At 37.1% G+C, this 25,288-nt stretch overlaps 1 protein-coding gene across 7 annotated transcripts in view; it reads right to left on the bottom strand.

Annotated features, from left to right (window-relative positions):
• TRAPPC8 (trafficking protein particle complex subunit 8) overlaps nucleotides 1-25,288 on the bottom strand; it is a 92,529-nt gene that overhangs the window by 51,344 nt on the left and 15,897 nt on the right. For 5 of the 7 annotated variants that reach the window (XM_056137896.1, XM_056137895.1, XM_056137894.1 and 2 more), the window contains 9 exons: nucleotides 18,235-18,324; nucleotides 16,864-17,038; nucleotides 14,874-15,027; nucleotides 11,677-11,770; nucleotides 10,585-10,841; nucleotides 8,976-9,091; nucleotides 7,238-7,388; nucleotides 5,314-5,414; nucleotides 4,084-4,189 (listed from right to left, as the gene is read on the bottom strand). In XM_056137896.1, the coding sequence (XP_055993871.1) occupies nucleotides 4,084-4,189; nucleotides 5,314-5,414; nucleotides 7,238-7,388; nucleotides 8,976-9,091; nucleotides 10,585-10,841; nucleotides 11,677-11,770; nucleotides 14,874-15,027; nucleotides 16,864-17,038; nucleotides 18,235-18,324 (1,244 nt within the window). The remainder of the gene's footprint in view (nucleotides 1-4,083; nucleotides 4,190-5,313; nucleotides 5,415-7,237; nucleotides 7,389-8,975; nucleotides 9,092-10,584; nucleotides 10,842-11,676; nucleotides 11,771-14,873; nucleotides 15,028-16,863; nucleotides 17,039-18,234; nucleotides 18,325-25,288) is intronic. The other 2 variants (XM_056137897.1, XM_056137891.1) reach the window with 1 other exon arrangement.

Raw genomic sequence — 25,288 nt, forward strand, 5'->3', positions numbered from 1 at the left:
GTATAGTAAAGTTGCAGGCTATAAAAATCAATACTCAAAAGTCCATGGCTTTCCTATACGCAAACAGTGAGAGAAAAGAAAGCTACATGAAAAAAACAATCCCATTCACAATTGTGCCCCAGAAAATCAAGTACCTAGGAATCAGCTTAACTAAGGAAGTAAAGGACTTGTACAAAGAAAACTACAAAATGCTACTTCAGGAAATAAAAGAGGACATGAGGAAATGGAAAGATATCCCTGCTCATGGGTCAGGAGACTTAACATTGTCAAAATGGCAATACTACCAAAAGCATTGTATAAATTCAATGCAATCCCTATAAGGATACCCATGACATTCTTCAAAGAAATGGAGCAAACACTCCTGAAATTTATATGAAACAATAAGCCCCCACGAATAGGTAAAGCAATTCTTGGGAAAAAGAAAATGGGAGGAATCAACCTCCCTAACTTCAAACTCTACTACAAAGCAGTAATAATTAAAACAGCATGGTACTGGAACAAAGACAGAACTGCAGACCAATGGAATAGGGTTGAATACACTGACATCTCCCCTCAATCATATGATCATCTAATCTTTGATAAAGGTGCAAGAAATGTGGAGTAAGGAAAGCCTCTTTAACAAATTGTGCTGGCATCACTGGACGGCTACATGCAACAAAATGGGCTCAGAACTCTGCCTAATACCATGTACAAAAGTAAGATCAAAATGGATTAAAGAACTCAACATCAGACCAGAAACCATAAGGTACATTGAAGATAAAGTTGGCAAAACCCTCCATGACATTGAAGCTAATGGTATCTTCAAAGATGCCACGCCACTGGCCGAGCAAGTGAAAACAGAGATAGATAAATGGGACTATCGTAAACTAAGAAGCTTCTGCACCTCCAAAGAAACAGTGACCAAAATACAAAGACAGTCTACAGAATGGGAAAGGATATTCACCAAATACACATCTGACAAGGGGTTGATAACAAGGATATACAAAGTACTGGTTAAACTCCACAAGAAGAAAACATCCAACCCCATCAAAAAATGGGGCAATGAAATGAACAGAAACTTTCTCAAAGAAGAAATCAGAATGGCAAAAAAGCACATGAGAAAAAATGCTCTACATCATTAATCATCAGGGAGATGCAGGACAAAACCACAATGAGATACCATCTCACACCTCAGAGACTGGCCCACATTCAAAAGAACAAAAGCAACCGATGCTGGCGCGGATGTGGCGAGAAAGGGACACTCCTTCACTGTTGGTGGGAATGCCGACTGGTTCAGCCCTTTTGGAAAACAGTATGGACGATTCTCAAAAAGTTAGAAACTGAGCTCCCATTTGACCCAGCAATACCACACCTGGGAATATATCCCAGAGAGGCAAAAATGTATAGTCAAAGTGACAGCTGCACTTGTTTGTTCATTGCAGCACTCTTTACAATAGCCAAAAACTGAAAGAAACCTGAGTGCCCAAGAACAGATGACTGGTTAAAGAAACTTTGGTACATCTACACAATGGAGTACTATGTAGCTGAAAAGATGAAGTCATGAAATTTACATACAAGTGGTACAACATGGAAAGTACCATGCTAAGCGAAATGAATCAGAAAGAGAGGGATAGACATAGAAAGACTGCATTCATCTGGGGAATATAAAGTAACAAAATATGAGATTAATACCCAAGAATAGCTGAGATCAGCACCAGGAGGATTACTCCATAGCTTAGAGGCCAGCCGGGCATTCTAGGGGAAAGGGCAGTTCAGATAGAGAAGGGAGCACCAAATAAAGGGTGTTTGGAGGATCCTCCCAGGAAGGGAGATGCATGTTGAAAGTAGACTATGGACTGAACATGTTTGCCACTCAAAGTCTCTTTTGCAGACCACAACACCCAAAAGGAGAGAGAGAACAAAAGGGAATGCCCTGCCATAGAGGCAGGGTGGGATGGGGAGGATGGGGGTGGGGGGGATATTATCCATGGTGGTGGAAAACGGGCACTGGTGGAGGGATGGGTATTTGATCATTGCATAATCTAAACCCAAGCACAAAAAATTTTAAATCTACAACTGTACCTCATGGTGTTTCACTAATAAAAATAAAATAAAAACAAAAAAATTTTAAAAATGCAAATTTCCCAATTTCCTAAATCATAAATCTTTCTACATTCAATGATATTCCCTGGGTTGAAAAAGAGCAACAGAATCAAACCCAAGTAAACATCATTTATTATACTCTGGAACATCAGCACATTCAAAAGCCCATACTCAGCTTTACTAAATCCTCTGGCAATTGTTCACATTGCTCAGTACATAAGTACTATGAATTATTAAACATGTTAGTATCATCCCTAAACCTAATTATATCTTATTAGGTTCTGTAAGGTCTAACTTACAGAAACCTTCTTCAGATTAAATTGAACAAACATTTGTAAATCATAAACCATAAGTCAAAAGCACTGTGGGGCATTAGGGGTAAGCAGGTATAAAGCATCCTTAGCACCACCACCACACATACATACATGCACGACATGTGTGCGTGCATGCACACGCACACGACATGCACACATACACACAGCAAGAGAAGGCAAAGCAAGCATGTAGAAAAAGTTAAGCTTAAATATAATTATCAACATGACAAATCAGATCATATTGTATTATACATACTGTATTATGCAAGAACATAAAACAGTAACTTAGGTACTGTTGAGACTATCCAAAGAACATGATTGATATAACAGAATTATAAATTACCGGAAGACAAAAGGGGCACAGTACTAAAGGACACTAAGGACATGAACTTGTACAATAATAGATTAAAAAAATAAAATAAAAACTATTTAGAAATATAAAAGGAAAGTATATTTAAGCAAAAATTTTAGGGTCAGAGCAACAACACAGAGGGCAGGACATTTGCTTTGCATTTGGCTGACCACGGTTCAATCCCCAGCACTGCTTATGGTTCCCCTAGGTCTGCCAGGAGTGATTCGTGAACACAGATGCAGAAATAAGCCCCTAAGCACTTCCAGGTGTAGCCCAATAACCAAAAATGAAAGAAGAAAAAATGTTAAACTCCTCAGTTATGTTATACTGCCAGGAATAGTGAATCTCAGAGCATTTCAGGCAATTTCTGCCTTGAATAAATGAGGAAGTAGGTACTAAATAACAAAAGTTAAGATCATTATCTATAAGAAAATTTGTTAGTTTAGTTACCAATATATCAAATTAAAGGTGCCTTAGAGGGGCCAGCATGCTTGCCTTGCATGCGGCCAGCCTGGGTTTGATGCCTGGTTCTACAGAAGGTCCTCTGAGCCCACCAGGAGTGACCTCTGAGTGCAGAATCAGGAGTAAGTCCTGAGTACCACTGAGTATAGCCCCAAAACAAAATAAAAGTGCCCCAGTAACATCCATATTGGTAATCTGAAAAGATAGCTGGTCAGATAAATCTAAGGTTTAAAGAGAGATTTGGGAAAAACACAGATTTTGCAAGTAAAAATCATGACTGCAGACATTTTAAAATATGTAAAAAGTACAAAGGTTCAAGGATTAAAACCCTACTGTGCATTAACAGTTGAGGAGCAAAGTTCACCTTAAAAAAATGTGTCTTCACCCATACAAGGTAAGGAATCCCTACCATTATTTACAAACTTAAAGTCAATGTAGTTTAATGAATTCTATAAACCCTCTATAGAAATTAAAAGTGAACTGCTTTTTCTCCCTTTTGAAACATTCACAGATTTTTTTAATGCTTTTAATTTTTTGTTTTTTAAATTTACCCTGGTGAAGAATAGTAACTTTCCAACAATTCACTTTTAAGTACTAATCTTTTATTAGGAATATTGCACATGCTGCTTTACATGCTATTTATGTATAGGTCAGAACCCAATTCATGGAAGAAGCTAAATATGTAACAGTAATAACAGACTTAAAATCTGTGAATAAATTATTCATAAAACTTATAAAATATTGCATTTACAATTAATTCAACAGTTAACTAACATAGCCACTTATATATTCTCAAGGGTATCTTCCCTCTATGTTTTGTATACAACCTCGAGAGAATATAAAATTCTATAAGCAAATATTGTAGTTTCATACCTCACTAGTCAACCGTATTAAGAGAGCTGCAGCTTCTGAATATTTGCTTTGACTTTTTAAGATTTCTGCACTAAGCAATACACATCTTTCCGCCAATACCATATTCCTATAGAGAAAGACAAGAAAATTTTAGTGTTACAATGCTTTTTCCCCTAAATCATAGTTACTGTGTATTCGTTAAGTTTACAAGTCTAATGTTCGGGCTGGAGTGATAGCACAGCGGTAGGGCATTTGCCTTGTGTGCAGCCAGCCTGGCTGAGCCGGGTTCAATTCCTCCGCCCCTCTCGGAGAGCCCGGCAAGCTACCGAGAGTATCTCGCCGCACGGCAGAGCCTGGCATGCTACCCCTGATGTATTCGATATGCCAAACATAGTAACAACACAGTAACAACTTATGTTAGGCTGAAGAGATAAATGGCTGAGTACATGCTTTGCGTGAGAGCACGCTCAGCTTTGGGACAACACTCCACTGTCCTCTGAGAACTGCTGGGAATAACTTCTGAGCAAAGATCTGGGAGTAGTGGAGAAGTGGGCTAGCACCGCCAGTTGAAACACAATTTTTAAAAAGGCAGGGAGTGGGGGCTGGTTTCCTCAGCAGCCAGTTTGTGTTTTGAGGGTTAAAAATTCTAATCCTCACACCCATGGAGACCAGTGCTAAAAGAGAAGTTCAATCACCAGTGGTCATTGAGTTAGTCACTTCTATGTACTGGCACCTCCAACAACCAAGAAGACAAGGTCTAGAAAGCTTCCATGCTGGTAAATATGTGATGACTTGGAGAATAACCTACCTGGAGAAGGCATAAACACTACACTTTTTGTCCACATCTAATATGATGCATTTCTTCCAGATGGCTACTTATGCACAAATTTTAATATTCTTTACAACCAAATCTCAGGCAAATGCCCTAAGAACCCCTGATTTGGTCAGCTGGTCATAAGCACAGACAATTTAGATTTGCAACAGGAACCTGAAGTTTGAGGAAGGACTATGGGAACCAATCTAGCCAACTGATTAGAAGCCCAGAGAGCAGTATGGACTAAGAGCCTGCATCTGCAGCAGAGGGTAGTTTGGGAGACCAGCCCTGGACCTGGGAGCCTGAGGCTGTCTCCCTGCAATGGCAGACCTGAACCAAAACTGGTCAAAGATAGTAAGCCCAAATAGAAACCAGTAATAATATAAATGTGTAATTCACCTCAAAATGAACAGAACGTAAATATTCTAGTCACCTACTTGCAGATATCCCTGTATGTCTGGATTGCTGTATCCATGTAATGCGCAGGGTATGGCCTCGGTGCTCCTGGCTGAAGAAATGCTGACACTGCTGCCATTTCCTAGAGAAGAAGACACTTTCTTAGCATACTGAAGACAAAGAAATAGCATTATAATTTAGCATTCAAAAGACTAATTAGAATAAGGACTAGAGCGATAGTTCATCAGACTAAGAGCATACAGAGGGTCCAGGTTAAATCCCTGGTACTGCATATGGTCCCCTGATTACTGCTGGGCGCAACCCCAGAGCAAATAAAAAAAAGACTGAAATAAAATTTGCTACGGTTCTTTGTGCATGTACAGGTACATATTTCCTAGTCTAATGCACATCTGAAAAGTACATATTTTTGTTTTTAAATTCTCTAAGCCAGAAAGATAGGAGTTAAGACAATGAATGGTCCTAGAGACTGAGGTAGAAAAGGATTGAAGCTAAACCGTACCTGAGCATCTAAAATACCAAATACTGAGTTATATCCTTTAGCAAGAAAGGACAAAGTTTTAAATAAGAACTTTATACTTGGGACAGCTCCATCTCGCTGGCAGATAAGCAGCCCAGTCTCAGATCTCTAAAAGAACATGATACCACCAAATCTTCCCAGGCAAACTGGCTGAGAATTCTGGGTCCTTTTCAGAATAGGGACAAGCAGATTCATCCCCTTTCTGCCTGAAGGCAGAGCAGGTCTCAGTGATACCCAATACCCTCTGACAGAAACGGCCCAGCTCCACAACCAAACCTCATCAAACAGCCAAGCCATCAAACTGTTCTTTATCTATGGCTCCTGTATTGTGCAACCTCATACAAGGCCAAATGACACCTCAAAATTTCATAGTACTGTCAGTCCAGTAGGATCACAGCAAATCTGATTGAAAATTTGCATAGAAGACCACCAAGCCTAAACAATAACGCAGAAGGCTGAACTAGCACTAATCAGCTCAGTACATCCGCAGACAATGACTCATTGTGAGATATAATGATTATCGCAAATTGGGGCCTGAATGATAATACAGTGGGCAAGGCACTGCACACAGCTGACCCGGGTTCCATCCCTGACATTCCATATGGCCCCCCTGAGTACCACCAAGAATAATTCTGAGTGCAGAGCCAGGACTAACCCTAGTCACATCACCAGGTGTAACCCAAAAAAGGGAAAAAAATAAAGATCACAAATTGACATAAGTTTTGATAATTCCATTTGCCTTTGTTTACTTCATAACAAAGTCATTCATTTGTGCCTGCAATTATTTGGGCAGACTGGGATGGTGGGTGGGAAACTAGGGATAGCAGTTAAGGGAAAGGCACACTGCAGATTGGTGGTGGGACTGGCGGTAGAACATTTAATGCCTAAAACAACTGTATTTATGAACAACTTGGTAAATCATGGTGTTATAATAAAAACAAACTTTATACACTTAATTAGAATTCAAATTAAATTTGGAAACAGATACAAATTCAGGGTATGCGGAGGGACATCCAGCTGTGCTTAGGACTTACTCCTAGCTCTGCACTTAAGGATCACTCCTGGCAGTCTGCAGGGACCATATAGGGTAGAAGGGATCAAGCCCAGGTCAGTCCCGGTCAAGGCGAATGCCCACCCACTGTACTATCACTCTAGCCCCAGACACAGATCTTCAAGATAATAATCAACCCTTACATATAACACATTTAAATGCAAGTTTAAGGGGGGAACCCTACAACTCAATATAAACAATTCCAAGACCTATAAAATATTGTATGCTCTTTGAATACAATTTATCCACAGGCATAATGGATTAATTATACCTTGGGTATAATTACCACATGCATTACTATGGTACCACTTCAATAAAGCAATTTTTTTAATCATTTGGAGAAGCAGAAATAAGTTATAATACAAAGAATACAAACCAAGGCACCGGCTGCATAAAGCATTGCTTGATCATTAAGAAAATCTTTCTTTGCAGTATGATAACAACTATAAGCCAAATCATAATGCTGCACCAAAAAACATAAATCGGCCATTTTCCTGATTTGAAGCTCTGGTGCTTCTGGTGGATACCTGTCAATACAAAATAAGCGGACAATTAACAATTTATAACTATTGTAAATGCTCGAGCGGGTCCAGTAACGTCTCCATTGGAGACTTTGTTGTTACTGTGTCTGGCATATCGAATACTCTCGGTAGCCTGCCAGGCTCTCCGAAACTATTGTAAATAATATAAAATATTTAGCAAGCTATCAGAACATGAGAAAAATAACATATTCCTTATATGTATACATACAATAAAAAATGGGTCTCAATTCCTGAAGACATAAACTTCTCTTTTAACATACTGATGCCAGCACATACCAATGGTAGGTCACATTTGATTGTGGTTTAATAAGCATAAATGGCAACACTAGCATCAAGGAATCAAAGACATAATAAGCACAAGCCATCTTGAAAACAATCTTCCAGGGGAGACAGTACAGTGGGTAAGGTGTTTGCCTCATATGTGGCCTACCTGGGAACAATCCCCTGCATCCCAATTGGTTCCCTAAGCACTGCCAGGAATGATTCCTGGGTACACAGCCAGGAGTAACTCATGAGCATCACTGGGTGTGACCCAAAGAAACCAACCCTCCCCCGAAAAAAGAATTTTCCAGAGAGCCTGGCAAGCTACTGAGCGTATCTCGCCCGCATGGCAGAGCCTGGCAAGTTCCCCATGATGTATTCGATATGCCAAACACAGTAACAACAAAGTCTCCAAAGGAGACGTTACTGGGCCTGCTTGAGCAAATCGATGAACAACGGGAGGGCCTTTACCTTATCAGATGAACATATTCTCTTGAGATCAAGTAGACAAGGAATTATCAAAAGCTGAAGGGGAAAATTAATTTCTATGGAGATGAAGAGGATTTAAAAAAAAAAAAAACAAAAAACTTCTTTTTCCTAATTAAGATACAAACTACAAAATTCCAAGTCATTCTTTAAACCTCGGCTCCTCTCTGGGCCATGAGGTTCTGATGTATATTTCATGGCATCCTTATGCATCTAGGGTTACATATGATAGAATGAATAAATAAAAGGCTGTATCTCTATAAAAAGAGAGCGAGAGAGCAAGAGAGAGAGAGAGAGAGAATTTTACCAACACAGTATAACTTCTAAGATATAAGACTAATAGCCTTATGAGACTTCCTCAATAGCATTAACTTACTTCTCCTCAAAAGCACTTTTCTCATGGTCAAATTATGAAGTAAATGGTTAATTCCAAGTGGTTATATACAACATGGAAAAAAATAATAAAATCCAAAACAAATTTTAATTTTTCCTTTACAAAATATTTTGTTAAGTATTTTCAAATAAATGCTACCAGTAAGGAGTACCAGTCCACCAGTTTTGTGCTGATTTTTATTATGTCAGCTTGAAATTATAGTCCACGATGTTTTAACAAAAATTATTAGCGATAGCTAATCTATAATTTTATAAAGAATACAGAAAAAATAAAGTGTTTCCCAATAATTTTAATTTTAAATATCTCATTAGTTATTAGCTGAGTTTTGAGCAGTAAAATACTAAAAAGATGAGTTCATGTTTTTGCATAACTTCATATACATAAACACCAATTAAATAGAACAAAAATTTAAATGGTAATATTTTACTCACAGCAATCCAGATGTATTTTTCAGTTCATTAATGCTCTTTTCTGGAACTTTACTGCCACTAAACCATTTTTTAGTTGCAGAAAACAGAGATCGACTCAAACCTTTTCTTGATATTAACTAAGAAAAAAGATGAAATATGCTGACAAATTGAAGAATGTAGTAATTTTTTGCACAAAAAAATTCTACATAATTAAAACACCTTAATATTGAGAAAAACATTTTAAAACATGAATTTAAGAAAACTGCATGACTGATAGACTGACAAAACTTAAGTCCCTAGTACACAAGCCTCCTAAACGTCAAGATTTTAGTTTGCCTTGTTCCAGAAACTCAAAAATAAATCTTGAAAGAGAACAATTTGCCACAAAAATCTCTAGGACACCTGTCCCCAACCAAAACATCTAAGGAACTCTTGGAGGGGGGAATGCCAGCGCCCACCCAAACAAAGCCCTGGCAGCCAACTGCTCCCTCATCCCAAGTCTCTTCTACACCCCAAATCTCAGACATGTCTCCAGTTAGATTCCCTCATCTCAGGACTGAGGTTCACAGAAACCTACTGGAAAAATTCAAGTACACGGTCCTTATGGTTGGAAACTCCAAGCCTTCTCCTAGTCAGGACAGGCTAACTATCCCCACTTCTCTGTACTTCTGGAAACCCCAGCAGTCAGCACATAAACCACCTCTGCTGCCAGGTAAGTTCCAGAGACTCATAAATAAATCTTGAAAGAGGTCAACTAGCTGCAAAAACCTCCCAGATATAGTCCAGATGAAAATTTAACTACAACTGTATCGCCCAGCTAAAGACTACAAATTTCCCAGAGAATGCTTTACACCACTGACAATCCAGTAGCAGTACATCAGATTGGATGGGGTGTATTGTGAAAGCCAACCAATCTCCATTAACAAAAACATGAACACAGAAGGCTTAACCTGTAACAACATTCTTGTAATCCTCAGACAGGAATTTTATGTCCCCATGATGAGATAGAACAATTTTCACTAATTTTCTTCTCAGTATTTTTGGATCATTTTTGGTATTTTTGGAAGTATTTTTAGATCATTCTATTAACCATTTATTGGTAACATGCAATATAAAATAAATTATTGTGGGCCTGCTTATGGGGCAGACTTAAGAGAGTAGATGGGAAAATGGAGACAATGGTGGAAGGAAAGTAATAGCGTAGTGGGACTGGAGTTGGAATATGGAATGCCTGGAACAAACATGAAAAACTTTGTAAACCAATGTTTCAAAAAAAGTAAGTGAGTGTGTGTGGGGGGGGGGGGGCGGGGGGGGAGCAGGAGGGAGACCACACAATAGTAAGATAAAAATTTTTTTAAAAAAGATTTTATCATGTTCTTCAAGCTCGTGTTCTCCCTTAAACATGTATCTTGCTTGCCTGTCTATTTCTTTCCTTGCCTTTTCTACTCTGGAGAAGCCTATGCTCTCTCAAATACGTACTTCTCCCTTTTTCTCCCCTCACATATTTCTAAATGAAGTTTCAATAAAAATTTTGTTTCACAAAAATTAAAAGACTTAATAGGATTTCATCATAGACAGTAATGTCAGTAAATCTTTGTGCTTAAAAACTAATCAAAAAATTAAATCTTACCTGATCATTTAATTGCCGAATTGTTTTCTCTATATGTGGCAAAAGGCCTCGAAATGTGAACTCTTGTATAAACTGTCGAATTCTATCATGATCGGTAAGGGTTAAACATGCCCCATGAGTAATTCCAGCATTTGTTTTCTTTGTTTCATGCAATGAAGCAGATTTTAAATTATCTGGGCCATCAGTGCTGTTAGAAGGATCACTGGATGGATCCAATTGAAGTGGATGAGCTCTAAAGTTATTTGGTAAGCCATCTACTGAAAAACAGATCTTTCTGTTACTTTCAGAATGCAACAGCAACAACAAAATTATGATATCAACCAACTATCATACTGATAAAGTAAAAAATGAAGAATGTTGGAACCTTTATCTTTCTGTATTTTTTAGCAATCTACAAAAAAATAACATAAAATCTTTTCTCCCCAAAATTTTGGCTCAATACTTGATATTGCACTGTAGCACTGTCCTCCCATTATTCATCGATTTGCTCGAGCGGGCCCAGTAACGTCTCCACTGTGAGGCTTGTTACTGGGCTGGAGCAACAGCACAGCAGGTAGGGCGTTTGCCTTGCACGTGGCCGACCTGGGACGCCCAGGTTCGATTCCTCCACCCCTCTTATAGAGCCCGGCAAGCTACTGAGAGTATTCCGCCCGCACACCAGAGCCTGACAAGCTACTCGTGGTGTATTCGATACGCCAAAAACAGTAAAATACTTGATACACATAACAGAAATATTTAATTTATATAATATTTTTAAAATTTAATAATTAAGTCATTGATTTTAAATAGCACCAACGAAGCAGTTTAAAAATGCAAGATAATCATAAAGCTATCATTACAACTGTTAAACAACAATTAGCTTTCAAAATCACTATACATTCCATTTTTCCTTGTTTCCTAGTTTTTAAAGGATATTTAATATTATCCAAATAGAAAAAGAAACTCAAACTCAAATGGCTCAATAAAACCATAAGAAATGTGCTTATTACTATAATTATAAAATTTCCCCACTTTTTATCTATGCAGATCAGCATGCTTGGTCATTAGTGTAAATTTTCAATGAAAAGAGAAACTTAAAAAGTATATCAAGACCTTTGACTTCGTTATCTAATCCATCCAATGAAATCAAGTTACTATCAGAATTCTTATTTGAAGTTACAGTACAAGGGCCATCTTCATATGATTCCTACCAAAATAAAACAAAAACTCATCAGCAGTTATATTTAGCACATTCACCAACCATTACACCTGTTAACAACCATGGTTGTGCTGGTAACTAACAACGAAAGTCTCATTTGTTACACAATTCTGTTCTTTCAGTCCTCCTATTCCTAACCTCCTGCCCTCTTGCATATTCTGTCACTCCATTCCAAACTATGTCGATTGTTGGTTTTTTGTTTGGAGTTTTGATTTGTTTGTTTTGTTTTGTTTCTAGTTCACACTCAGCAATGTTCCAGGTTTATTCCTGGCTCTGTGCTCAGGGAACTATATGGATCAAACCTGGGTAAACCACATGGAAGACAAGCACCCTTCCCACCAGACTGCATTTCTCCAGCCCCTTGCTATGTTGTTTTCTTTCTTTGTGGTGTGAGGAACTGAACACATCATGCTCTACCACATCCCAGGCCCTCTTTACTATAATCTTATCTTTCATATTCGATTTACTATCTAAATACATCTCATAAATACCTGCATAGGTATCTTAAAGAATAACAGCAAAATAACTCCTACAACCAATGAAGTAGGGGAATAAAGAAGAATGGTATAAAATTTCCTAAGTATATTATTAGGTCAGAGTAAGAACGTTCTGAATAAATGTTTAAGGATTTTTGAAAACTGATACAGTAGTAATTAAATATACAAAGGCACTGGTTTTTTCAGAAGAAAGGGAAGATACAAAACTACAAATATACTGACTACTCCCAAAGACAGTAAATATGACAGACTGGAGTGATAGCACAGCCGGTAGGGCATTTGCCTTGCACCCAGCCAACCTGGGTTCAATTCCCAACATTCCACATGGTCCCCTGAGCACTGCCAGGAGTAATTCCTGAGTGCAGAGCCAGGAATAACCCCTGTGCATTGCCGGGTGTAATGCAAAAAGCAAAAAAAAAAAAAAAACAAAAAAAAAAACAAAACTGTGGGTTGTGACCCTACAAAGCACACTAACCAAATGTGCAGGTCACAATAATGTATTTTAATATAAATTTATGATTTATATCAATGTGTTAATTTTCATACATATTTTATATACCCAGGATCACATAAAACCTTCTCAGGGGAAGGGGTCAGAAGTGAAGACTTTCAGAAACTCTGGCTTAAAATGCTTGTCTGGGAAACTCAAGACCACTAATTCAAGTGCTCATTGGCCTGTGGGGATCAGAAGATCTTTCAATATAGAATAGCTCTCTTGTTCCATTTGTATTTTTGGAGACAAGTATATGCAGTTTAAAAAGAAAAATTTTTTTGGCGTTTTGTTTTGAGGCCACACTTAGAGGTGCTCAGGGCAGACTCCTGGCAGTGCTTGGGGACCATAGAAGGTGGAGATTATATTTGAGTAGACCCCGGGCAAGGAAAGCACCCAACCGGCTATACTATCTCTCTGGCCCCTAATGGTGTGTTTTACATGGGGGTTTTCAGAGTCTTTATTAAAATGGTGGTTACAGTGTATCCCATTCCCTTGCAGGGTAGAGTGGTCAGGATAGCCTCAGAGCATGCCCAGCACTGGGGAATAAGCTCACAAGCTCCTCAAATATTGAGCATCTTTTGGACCCTATTTTCTTGGGTATTCCCAGCTGCAGCACTATCAGTTACTTCACTGCGTTTGGGCAGAACTTGATTATTAATAAAGGCAGAAAACTTTTGGATCTTTAAGATGTTCAAGCATGCAATGCATCACCAGAGAAGAAAATACTGTCTCTAGTCATCCTTATTCCTAAAGCATTAAAGCCATTAAAACCAATCCAAGGTCTGGATTGGACACCAACTATGCTCCAATTATCGGTTTCTAAGAGGCAAGCCAGAAAATTATGAATAAACAGTCTTATATTAAAAATTCTCAGACAAGGGACTGGGGAGGAATTACAGTGGATAGGATGCCTGCCTTGTACATGACTGATCCCGGTACAATTCCCAGCACCCTGTATATCCCCCTACTGGTCCCAACAGGAGTGATCCCTAAGCACAGAACCAGGAGCAAGCCCTGAGCAATACCCAGTGTGACAAAAAAAAAAACAAAAAACTTCAGACAAGACAATCTGATTTCTGATGCCCTGTCCAGTATTAAGATACTAAATTAATAATTGCAATACTATTACTATTCTGGGTCGAGCCTTTTTTGAAAAAGGGAGCATCTTCAATTCCAAGTAATTCCTTTCTCACATTCCCCATGATTATTAAAAAAGTAAATAAAATAGCAGTACAGCACTATATCTAGATTAAAAATATACAAATTAGGCAGAAAATTATTAAACAATATATCAGAACATCAAAAATTAAGCTTTATTATAACTGATCATTAAAATAGCACATGAAAGTATACATAATGAAGTTTAAAAATACAAAATATAAATATATTTCTCCATTTATTTAAGAAATCCTCCTCCAAAGAAAAAAGTCAACTCTTGATTATCAGAACTAGGCATTGGAAATAGGTAGCTATGACCAAGAAGCAAACAATTCCATATTAAATATATGACACGGAGCAATTCCTGACACGCACCCACGTCGGCCAAGAAACCAAAAGTAATATTAAGTTAAGAAAGATGTTGGAAGAAACACTTCCTAAAAATTCAGAAGGAAAAGAAATCAAAGGAAAGTTAGGGAAAAAGCCCACCCACCTAAAAAGTATGAACTCCAAAAGGTGGCCATAAGAACAGCATGTTGAAAATGAAGGAAGGCAACCCCAGAGCATGTGGATAATAAAGAATTGACTGTAAGCATTTAGAGTAAATTAAATATACAAATCAAAAATTCTATTCTCTACATGTCTAGCCAATCAAATTCCATTTGTAATGTATAAACCATTTTTCATCTTTTAAAGAGATCAATAAACACTGGTATTAAATACCTGAAAGGAGTAAACAGAAGGAATTATTGCAATTAATAACAGCTTTTGAACCACTGATTTAAGAGTTCACAAGCTTATAGATCAAAACAAGGTAAAATTCCACAAAATAAATATTAATAACTCTATTAGTTAAACCAAGAAATAAATTCTACATTGATATCATGTCATAAAACTGAAACACAGTTTTTGTGGTTTACTTCATTGTTGTTTTTACATATACCTGGTTTTGAATACTATTTTTCTGGAGATACTGACTCCAAGGATCTGGTATCTGTTCATCTGATGCTCGATTAGATGCTCGAGAATTAATTTTAAGTAAATAGCAACCCTGAGTTCCATATTTCTGTTTCATTTCTTCATAAATTGATTCAGCTCTATAATAAAAAATGGAGAAAATTTTGCTGAGTAGACTTAAGGCAATGGTAAATATTAATATTACATGTAGGATTAAAAAAACAGTATGACTCACTGAAATTTAGCTTGGGTAGCCCCTTAAAATAATTATCAATGAGATGAAATGTTGCAAAATACTGCTCAAAGGTCAGAGTTCTGGTAACTGAACAAGTCTGAAAAACTACAACACACAAAGCCAGTTTCTTTGCAGCTGACCATCCAATAAGCACAGTGAATTTATCCAAAAAAGACTCACAGGATTTAGACAATACCCAATGGAAACAAACACTGACATATATATACACACACACATACTATATATATGTCAGAATTTGTTTATATGTATGTGTTTGTGTATATGTGTATAAACGTATACACATAATCAACAGAATTATGGTTTGAGAATGCTAAAGCAAGGGAGGGTAGGGGCAGTGGGATCAAGTAAGGTGGGGGGTCTTGGCACTCTGGTGATGGGCTTGGTGTGGCAGCAATGTAAGTATAAAATAACATCACTTTCATAATAAAAAAAAAGAAAATCTCTTATTACTCAGAATAGTTCTTTGGTTTCCGAGGAGAAAAATTATTTAAAGATAATGGTCTATACTCAGAAAAAACATAAAGAAATGCTTAACTGCATAGTCCAAATGGTACTGAGATATCAGAAAAAGTTTGAAACAAGATTAATCTCAATAATATCTTAAACCAGAAAGTGAAAATAAGTTCCAAACTCATTAAGGTAAAATTGCTCTTAATATTCCCTTATTTTTGTTTTGAGGCCACACCCAGTAGTGCTCAGGGCCTCCTCCTAGCTCTGCACTCAGGGAATCTCCTGGCCAGGCTCAGGGGATAATATGTGGTCTGGGGGATCAAAATAGGTCAGCCTCATGCAAGGCAAGCGCCTTACCTGCTGTAGTATCTCTCCAGACCAATATTATCTTATTTTTCAAAAACTTAATTTGCTTGTAAGAATCAGCTATTCAAGGGCCAACGCAGGTAGGGTGCTTGACATGCACGCAGCCAACTCAAGTCCTGTCCCTGGTACCCAATATGGTCCCCTGAGCACAGCCAGGGAAGATCCCTTGAGAACAGTGAGGAGTAAGCCCTGAGCATCGCTGGGTATGGCCCCCCAATTTTTTAAAAAAATTTTAAAGACCAGTCATACATTTAATCCAAATAACTAATAATGAATATTAAAAGGTAACCATAAAAAAAAGTCTGAATATTTCTGAGACTGAAAAACATCACTGCTAAAAATGTAAAGTGACAGAAGAGTGAAGAGTGTTGAAAGAAATGTCTACAAGTAACAGTCAAGAATTGTAAAGTTAGAGAAAAACTGGGCAGAAGATAACAGAAAAAATTAAAATTATATATTGAAATAGTAAGAAATAACAGCAAAGATTTGTAGCTCTAAAATGAAAAACATCTATAAAAAAACTTTTTAAAAAAAAGGGAAATGTACACTGGTGAAGGGATGGGTATTAGAACACTGTATAACTGAAACTTAATCATGAACAGCTTGTTAAGTGTCTCATAGTGATCCAATTTTTAAAAATTTTTTAAATAAAAAAAAGAAAAACACTCTATAAAGAATACAGTAATGGAGATATACACTGAACATTTCTGAAAAAGCATATAAAAAATCTAACAAAATGACAGCTATGAAACATAACATGGATAGAAGATGTAATTACATAGCCTATTAATAAATTTTCAGTTTCTTCGGTAAAATTAAATTTATAATTGTAAATAAGGCATGTCCAAATTAATAGTAAATCACTTATCAGGAAAAATTTGAAATCAAAAAAAGTAAAGCTTACCTCTGCTCATCTCCTGCACTTACATCATGTAAAAGTACATAATATTTAAGTGTATTTGGTATAAACCATTTCGGGTAAGAATAGTCACTGTTATGCTGAATTCGATGCTGTTCTTGTGACAACTTTGAAAATTGTTCCACAGGTTCAGCTTCACTAGATGATGCTACCAACATGCCTTATAAACTATATTAAGGTAATTATCACCAGTCAACAAAATTATATTAGAATAAACTTTAAAGAGATATTTCTGAACTAAAATATATCTGATTTTCTAAGTTTTCACTACAACGACAAAATAATTTCTCCAACACTTCAAATTCAAGGTTCTAAATAGGGGTTGAAAGGTTTTTTGTTACATTTTCACAGTCACCTATATGAAAGAATATACTTGAAAATAAAAATGAAAGATATAAAAATTATGCAACAATCAACATAATGTACAATTCTACCAGGTTTTTTCTATTCTCTGTGCATTTTCATAGTCTATCCTATCTCTTAACTTTTCTCTGCAACCTTACTTAAAAAAATAAAGACATAATTGGCAAAATAAAACATCTTTAAAAATGGAAAACTGCCTTTAAAAATTAGGTTTTGTATAAGCAATAATTACGTGGTAATCAGCAAAAGTAGTTAACATTAACTATTTATATGTTCTCTTTCTAAAGTGGTTCAGAAACTTGTTAAGCATAAAATATTCAAGCTGGGGGGATAAAGAAAAACAATAAGCCCTCAATATTTATATTCTGTAATCAAGATTAATTTGATTATACTAATACTGTATCTATAATGCTATTAAATAAAAACAACAGTAAAGGTAAAAGGTAAAGGCCCTCCCGTTGATCGTCGATTTGCTCGAGCGGGCCCAGTAACATCTCCATTGGAGACTTTGTTGTTACTGTGTCTGGCATATCGAATACTCTCGGTAGCTTGCCGGGCTCTCCGAGAGGGGCGGAGGAATCGAACTCGGGTCGGCCATGTTGGCCGCGTGTAAGGCGAACGCCCTACTCGCTGTGCTATAGCTCCAGCCCCAAAAAACAACAGTAATAACAAAAACTTGAAGCATTTATTAAAAAACAATTCCTCGGGGCTGGAGTGACAGCACAGTGGATAGGGCGTTTGCCTTGCACACAGCTGACCCAGGTTCTATTCCCAGCATCCCATATGGTACCCCAAGCACCGCCAGGAGTTTCTATTACTGAGCCAGGAGTAACCCTTGTGCATTACGGGGTGTGAACCGAAAAGCAAAAACAAAAAAACAACCAGTTTCTCTATGCTCTAATCCTCTCAGCAATTTGATTTCATATAACTATCTCTATAATTAATTACTTTCAAAATATTTGATTTTAAAAGAACATAAAGGTCAAAGGATACATGCCAAATAGTGGTTCAGAAATTCATGATCTGATGCTGGCATCGACTGAAGAAAGGTTTCTCGATAAGATTCAAACCATGGGGTAGTAGCTAGAATTAATAATATATCTGAAAGTTAAAACTCCTAAACAGAATTAATTTACAACAGACAAAATTTCAAGTTCATAATTCCTAAAAAAAGTTAAAAATAATTTCTACCAGTAAATAAAGCATACCTTTGTAAAACTGTAAATTATATAACATTTCTGTAATATGTAACATTTTGTAACTGTAAATATATAACATTTTCACATGTACTTGCAAGTGTGTATATATATACATACATATATATTTATACACACACATATACATATACACATATATACATAAACCTTTCCTTTTTCCTGGTTTTTGGGCCACACTTGACTGCACTCAGGAACTATCCCCGGATTAATTCTTGGGGGCCACTCCTAGTGGTGCTTAGGGGTACCATACAGTGCCAGGGATCTCCTGCATGACTATAGGCAAAAGCATGTATTCTAGCCTGTTGCACTCCCCAGCCCTATATTTATATTTTTATACAATGAACACATATTTTACACCATACACGGAAACATACATATGCTTGGAAAAAACTGAATTATTCCCTTCCCGACACCTCCAACCTAAGACCCTACAACCTTTTTACCTATCAATGTTTTTGCATTATCTACACAGGTAAGGATTTTAGAAGTAGTTTTGTGCCCCTGCCAACAGTAATACAGTCATAAATACTAGTTTTCATAAATGGCATTTCAGAACCAGGGTTCTTAACCAAGAGTGATTTTGGCCTCTGGAAAGCATTTACTAATGTCTGGAGATATTTTGGTTGCCTTAACTAAGAAGAGGAGGATAATACTGACATCAAGGCAAAGAAAGAGGTTGGTAATGATGCAAAATATCTTTTACTGAACAGAACAAAGCAGCCTCCTCCAATTATTTATCTCAAAATGTCAATAGTAGTAAGTTAACAAATTCCAACTTGTAAGCTGGTTACTCTGATTAAGACAGAAACAAGCTAGAAATCAACACTGAAAAACAAACAAACAAAAAAAGATAGAAACAAGCTTCTACTTAAATAAAATTCAAAACACACTAAACCCTATAATTAAATACAGAGGGGTATTTCCAATTCTGTGTAAGTGCCAAAACATATACATGATTTTTAAAAAGTTAAATCTCAATCCATGCTTAGCATTATAGTTATTCTATTTTTATTATCCAAATTAAGCACTGCCGTTTCACTAGGTTTAAAAGTTTCTAAATTGAGAAAGAGAGAGAAGAAAACTGCTTGCCATAGAGGCAGGATGGTGGGTGGGGGAGGGGACGAGTGATGGAAGGGAAATTGGGACACTGGTGCTGGGGAAACAACGTATACCAGTGGAAGGATGGGTGTTAGAACACTGTATGATTGAAACCTAATCATGAACAGTTTTGTAAGGGTCCATCTCACAGTAATTCAATAATAAAATCTTTTTAAAAAAGAGAGATAATGCAGCTTTGGAATATGTACAAAACTGGGACTAATCAAACTTTCCCCCCAAATTGGGCTTAATCGGGACTTCTTGAACTTTTTCCATTCTTGTCCCTTTTACAGAAGAAATTTTTAACTAAACCCAAGTTTACAGATATATAAGGTAGATATGTACGTAAACATTTACTGGTAATATATCATTAAAAAATGTATAAAAAGGATACAAAATAAAATAGAATGATCAAAATTCCTTTCGCGTAAAAGGATGTTCCATTCCTAGCTACTACTGTTAATTACAAAACCTCATATTACCTTTTGTTGCCCTCTTTATCACTGAAAAAAGCAAGTATTACATTCTAATGCTATGTTCAATGACTATGGGGTTGAAGAGGGAAATATTTCATCTTGGTCAAATAGCATTATCTAATGTGGTGGTATTTATTCAAAAATTGCATTATGAGGTCAAACCCAACAGTACTCAGGAATGATTCCTACATGATGGACAGGCAGGGGTCAGGAACCACAGGGAGCCGGTTACAGTGCCAGGAATGAAATCTGGGCCTCCCGCATTTGAGCTTCAGCTCTTTGAGCTATCTTAAAAGTTCATATATACAAAAGTTAACATTAGAAAATGCCTTATGAAAATAAACCATATACCATTTAGGAGAGTTATTACTTTAACAATGTCACTTTCATTAATCACTGTATCACTGTCATCCCATTGTTCATCGATTTACTCGAGTGGGCACCAGTAACACCTCCATCCACCCTAGCCCTGAGATTTTCACAGTCTCTCCTTACTCATCTTTCCCAACAATTGAAGGCTCTTTCAAGGTTAGGGGAATGAGACCCGTTATTGCTACTGTTTTTGGCATATTATGGTGTAGTAATTATGGAAAAAGGATAGGGAGTCTCATGATATGTCCAGGAATATGTTCACTCATATGTGAGGCTCGGCCCGAGCGTGTGGAAAGTGGCCTGGTGTGTGGTGGCAGTTGGGTAGTGGAGGTCAGCTGCCGGGGCTGGGTCCCTTAGGGCAGGGAGGGTTCTCACCTACCCCCCTCTGGGGCACCACGGCGCTGAGTCTCCATTTTCATTAATGTAAACAAAAAAGTCTCACCAAATACTATGTACTAAAGGTGGCAAAAACTGGAGAGTGAATGACAGACTAGTCTAGATAGCATGACCCATTTTCTTACCAATGAGGAAAAAAAAAAAGATTAGTTGTACAACAAAAGAATACATCTTCTTACCAATGAACTGTATATATCTTCCCCCAAGCCAGGCAGAATGTTTTAAAATTAATGTATATTTCAATTATCAACAATGATAAGAAAGGATAATGAAAATCTCGGTTAACAGGAAGAAATCTCTTAAGGTAAGAGGAAATGATATGATTATTTTTTTCTATGTGTTGCTTCAATGCTCCTTAAATCTAACAAACAAATAAATAGTAGATATTCAAAACATTTTATTTTCACGAGGGGCTAGTGTTTTCTAAATAACTAACTTAAATCTTCCAAAATAGCTATACCTATTGCAATACAATTTTCAGAAAAACACTAGAAAACCTACCTGATCATCAGGAGAGAAGGGGTAAAATATAAAATACCCTTTGTAAGAAGTATTAAGTGGGGGGAAAGCAACAGCAGAAATGTATGCATTTTTATGTAAGAAAAAATTAAAAAAGGCCACATGTGCTTATAACGTCAAAGAGAATAACTGGATAAAGCAAATAAATTATATATGGGAAAAAGAGAAGAGAAAGGGAACTCTTTTTTGTTCCCTTCTTAATTGGTTCCAGTAACTTCAGATTCAATGGTTAGTGTTCCCAATACATATCTAAAAAGGGCTGCCAGCTTAAGACCTAAACTAATTCTGGTCTGTCCCACTAAAACCAAGGTATTTAGTAATCTTAAATCTGAAAATGCCAAAACTGAATATTCCTTTTTTTTTTTTTTTTTTTTTTGCTTTTTGGGTCACACCCAGTGATGCTCAGGGATTACTCCTGGCGCTGCTCAGGGGACCATATGGGATGCTGGGAATCGAACCTGGGTTGGCTGCGTGCAAGGCAAACTCCCTACCTGCTGTGCTATCACTCCAGCCCCCAAAACTGGATATTCTTAACAGGATAGTCTTAACAGCATATTCTTAATGACCTGTACATGCACATTATTCACAAAAACCCTTAAAAGGATATTCTCAATGACCTGTACGTTATTCACAAAAGCTGAAAGTCTCAGCAAAATTGTTAAAACTAAAACTACTAAAAAATATTAAATTCCAAATAACCTAAATACTAATAATGATATAACTTTAAAGAGCTGCAGGTATAACAAAGCAGTTATTCTCAGAAAATAGTATTTTGAAGGGAACAATATTAACTAGATGGTGAATATTTAACTTACTAAATTTTATCTTAGACCAAAAATATAGAGACCAGAAGGCTAGGCAGACAGTTTAAGGACTGGAGCTAATGCACTGTAGTTAACAGATCACCAAATTTCATCCCTGGCACGGAATGATCCCTACACACTGCTGGGTATAATCCAGACAATCCCACTCACAGTCAGGGAAGCCGGAGTAGCACCAAAGCAGTACTGCGTGACCAGGACTGACCCATGAGATTCACACTGGTCAGGCCACTCAAGTATCACTGAAAGGGACTCCCAAGACCCAAGAATCCCTGGAGAGGGTCCTCTCAATTTTTTCACAACACTGTGATTATCAGAAAACATCATCCAACTTAGAGAATCTCAGAATACAAATGCTAAAAGACTCATAAAATGAGTATCTTACAAATCATAAAAAACCTTTGAAAGAACAAAGAAAATATTTGTTTTATAACCCTTGGAAACTATCTTTAAAAGACTATTTTCAATCCTTTTCAGAAAAATCACAGTATTTAAAGAGAAAGCAGTCATGAAATACTGATGTTCAATTTTAACTTCAGATACCACAGTGGAAGATTTTTTTGTTGTTGTTGCTAAATAAATTGTTCTCTAAGGCTAGGGGTTGGCTTGTCAGTGCGAGTCTCTGGGTTCAATTTCTACCACCACAAAGTAAATAATAATAAAATAAACCGTAAACACACAAATACACACAAACGACTTTCCTTAAGTCTATACCTCTTTGGGGGCCGGAGTGATAGTACAGTGGGTAGGACACTCACTCGCCTTGCATGTAGCCCATCAGGGTTGGATCCCTGGCATCCCAGATGGCCCTAGCAATCCCCACCAGAAATAATTTCTGAGAGCAGAGGCAGGAGTGGCCCGTAAGCATCGCCAGGTATGACCAAAAGAGCCAAAATAATAAAATTAAAATTAAAAATAAAATCCATACTCTTTCAGCCCTCAGCAAATCAAAGCTAAATTAAATAATCATTGTAAAATTGTGGTCCTATTGTGGTCCTAAAGGGACAGTCTAACCTGCATTAGTCCAAGAGAGGTAAGGGTACATTTATAAATTGCTTTAGACAAAATCACTCTCACGCTTTTTTTCTTTTTTTTTTCCTTTTTGGGTCACACCTGATTATGCCTAGGAGTTACTCCTGGCAGTGCTGGGGGATGCTGGAACTTGAACCTGGGTTGGCCGTGTACAAGGGCCTACCTGCTATACTATCGGTCCAGTCCCTCACTCTCACACTCTTGCAGGAGCTGCTTTGTAAAAGCAGTGTGCTATAACTGTTTTAGAGAAACAAGCAAAAGTTCTCTTATACCTGGATTTTTCCTGCTTACCATTTACCTTCAAAATAGCACCCCTGTTACACGATTAAGGAGAAAATTCACAGAAAACTCATCTTCTTAAGAAAGATTACTTCCAGACCCAAAGCTTTTGTCCTACCTAATACCACACCTCTTGCTATTCCTATGGTCCCCATCCTGCTTGTCTTGAAACCATATCCTATGTTTCAAGAAACAAAACAAAAATTTCAAGTCCCTCCTTCAAACTATAAAATATTCCCTAAATAAAGAGAAGCAACACTCCTATCTTCCCAGTGCTCTAGAAAGGAAAATAGTCTTTCCTTGCCTGTAAATATTGAAATAAGTGGTTTTCTGCCACATCCAGCAGCAGGTACAATTCAGCATTTATTTTTTTTTTCTTTTTGGGTCATACCTGGCAATGCTCGGGGGTCACTCCTGGCTCTGACTCAGGAATCATTCCTGGAGGTGCTCAGGGGACCATATAGGATGCTGAGAATTGAACCCGGGTCGGCCATATGCAAGGCAAACACCCTACCTGCTGTGTTATTTGCTCCAGCCTCAAAATTCAGTTTTGTCACTTATCATCTAGATATAACTGACCTTTGGTACTTTATTGTAAAATAAATTAAAATATAATTTTAACTTTTATAGTATAATATATAATATAATGAATTATATTTTGATTCATTTTATAAGTTATGCATAGAATTAACATTTAAAAAAAATTCTGAGGTGAGGGGAACGAGGGCACACCCAGCAATGCTCTGGGCTTACTCCGGTAAGGAGAACTCAACAGGCCATATGTGGTACTGGGAATCAAACCCACACCAGGCACATGCAAATCAAGTGCCTTACAAGCTGTAGTATCTTTTCTGGTCCTAACAGTATAACAACTGTTAAACACAGCTAACTCAAATATTGTATTCCACATTTTCCTAAATTTTTTTTTTTTTTTTTTTTTTTTGGTTTTTGGGTCACACCTGGCAATGCTCAGGGGTTACTCCTGGCTCTGCTCTCAGGAATTACTCCTGGCGGTGCTCTGGGGACCATATGGGATGCTGGGAATCGAACCTGGGTCAGTAGCGTGTAAGGCAAACGCCCTACCCGCTGTGCTATTGCTCCAGCCCCCCATTTTCCTAATTTTAAAGATAGGTATGACTCAATGAAGCACTGCTTAGAATGCTAATAACTGTTCATCAATTGTTGAGTCAACATGAAACATTCATCACATAAATATTAATCACAGGTTCATATACAGTTCCAGGAAGTTCTAGTTTATCATTACTTCTGATTCGTGCTTTTACACACGCTTTAAAAAACTCTGGCATCTCATAATTTTGCTGAAAATAAAAAAAGGTTGTATTATTTGCTCCATCTATAATTCAATCCAAAGACTTTTGCATTTCTACATCATCTAATTCCTTCCAGTAACCTTCATGCATCAGTTTCTTTCAACATCTGTTTACTCACAATCTATTAAGTAAAAACAGAAAAGAATGAAATGTCACACATAACCCTTACCAAAATGGGATGATTTAGGTTTTGTTTTAAAATTGTGTAAAGTCCTGTTAAATTATTGTCTATATGGATGAAAATACTGTCTTTTTTTTTTGTTCTCAGAAAAAAAAGTACTATATTAAAGTTTTGTCCTCAATAATATACTACTTACACATTAATCTTTGAGTTTAAGAAAACTGGACTTGTATTCTGAAGAGTTAAAATTGAGATTTCTGTATATGATTAATTTCTCCATTATCAACAAGGTACATGGAGGGACTATGCACTACAGCAGGTAGCCACTAGCCAGTTGTGAGCACTAGAAATGTGGCCTACCGGAACTGAGATGAGCCAGAGATAT

Source organism: Sorex fumeus, unplaced genomic scaffold, assembly GCF_029834395.1.
Source record: "Sorex fumeus unplaced genomic scaffold, SorFum_2.1 ptg000128l, whole genome shotgun sequence".
NCBI classification, from domain to species: Eukaryota; Metazoa; Chordata; class Mammalia; order Eulipotyphla; family Soricidae; genus Sorex; species Sorex fumeus.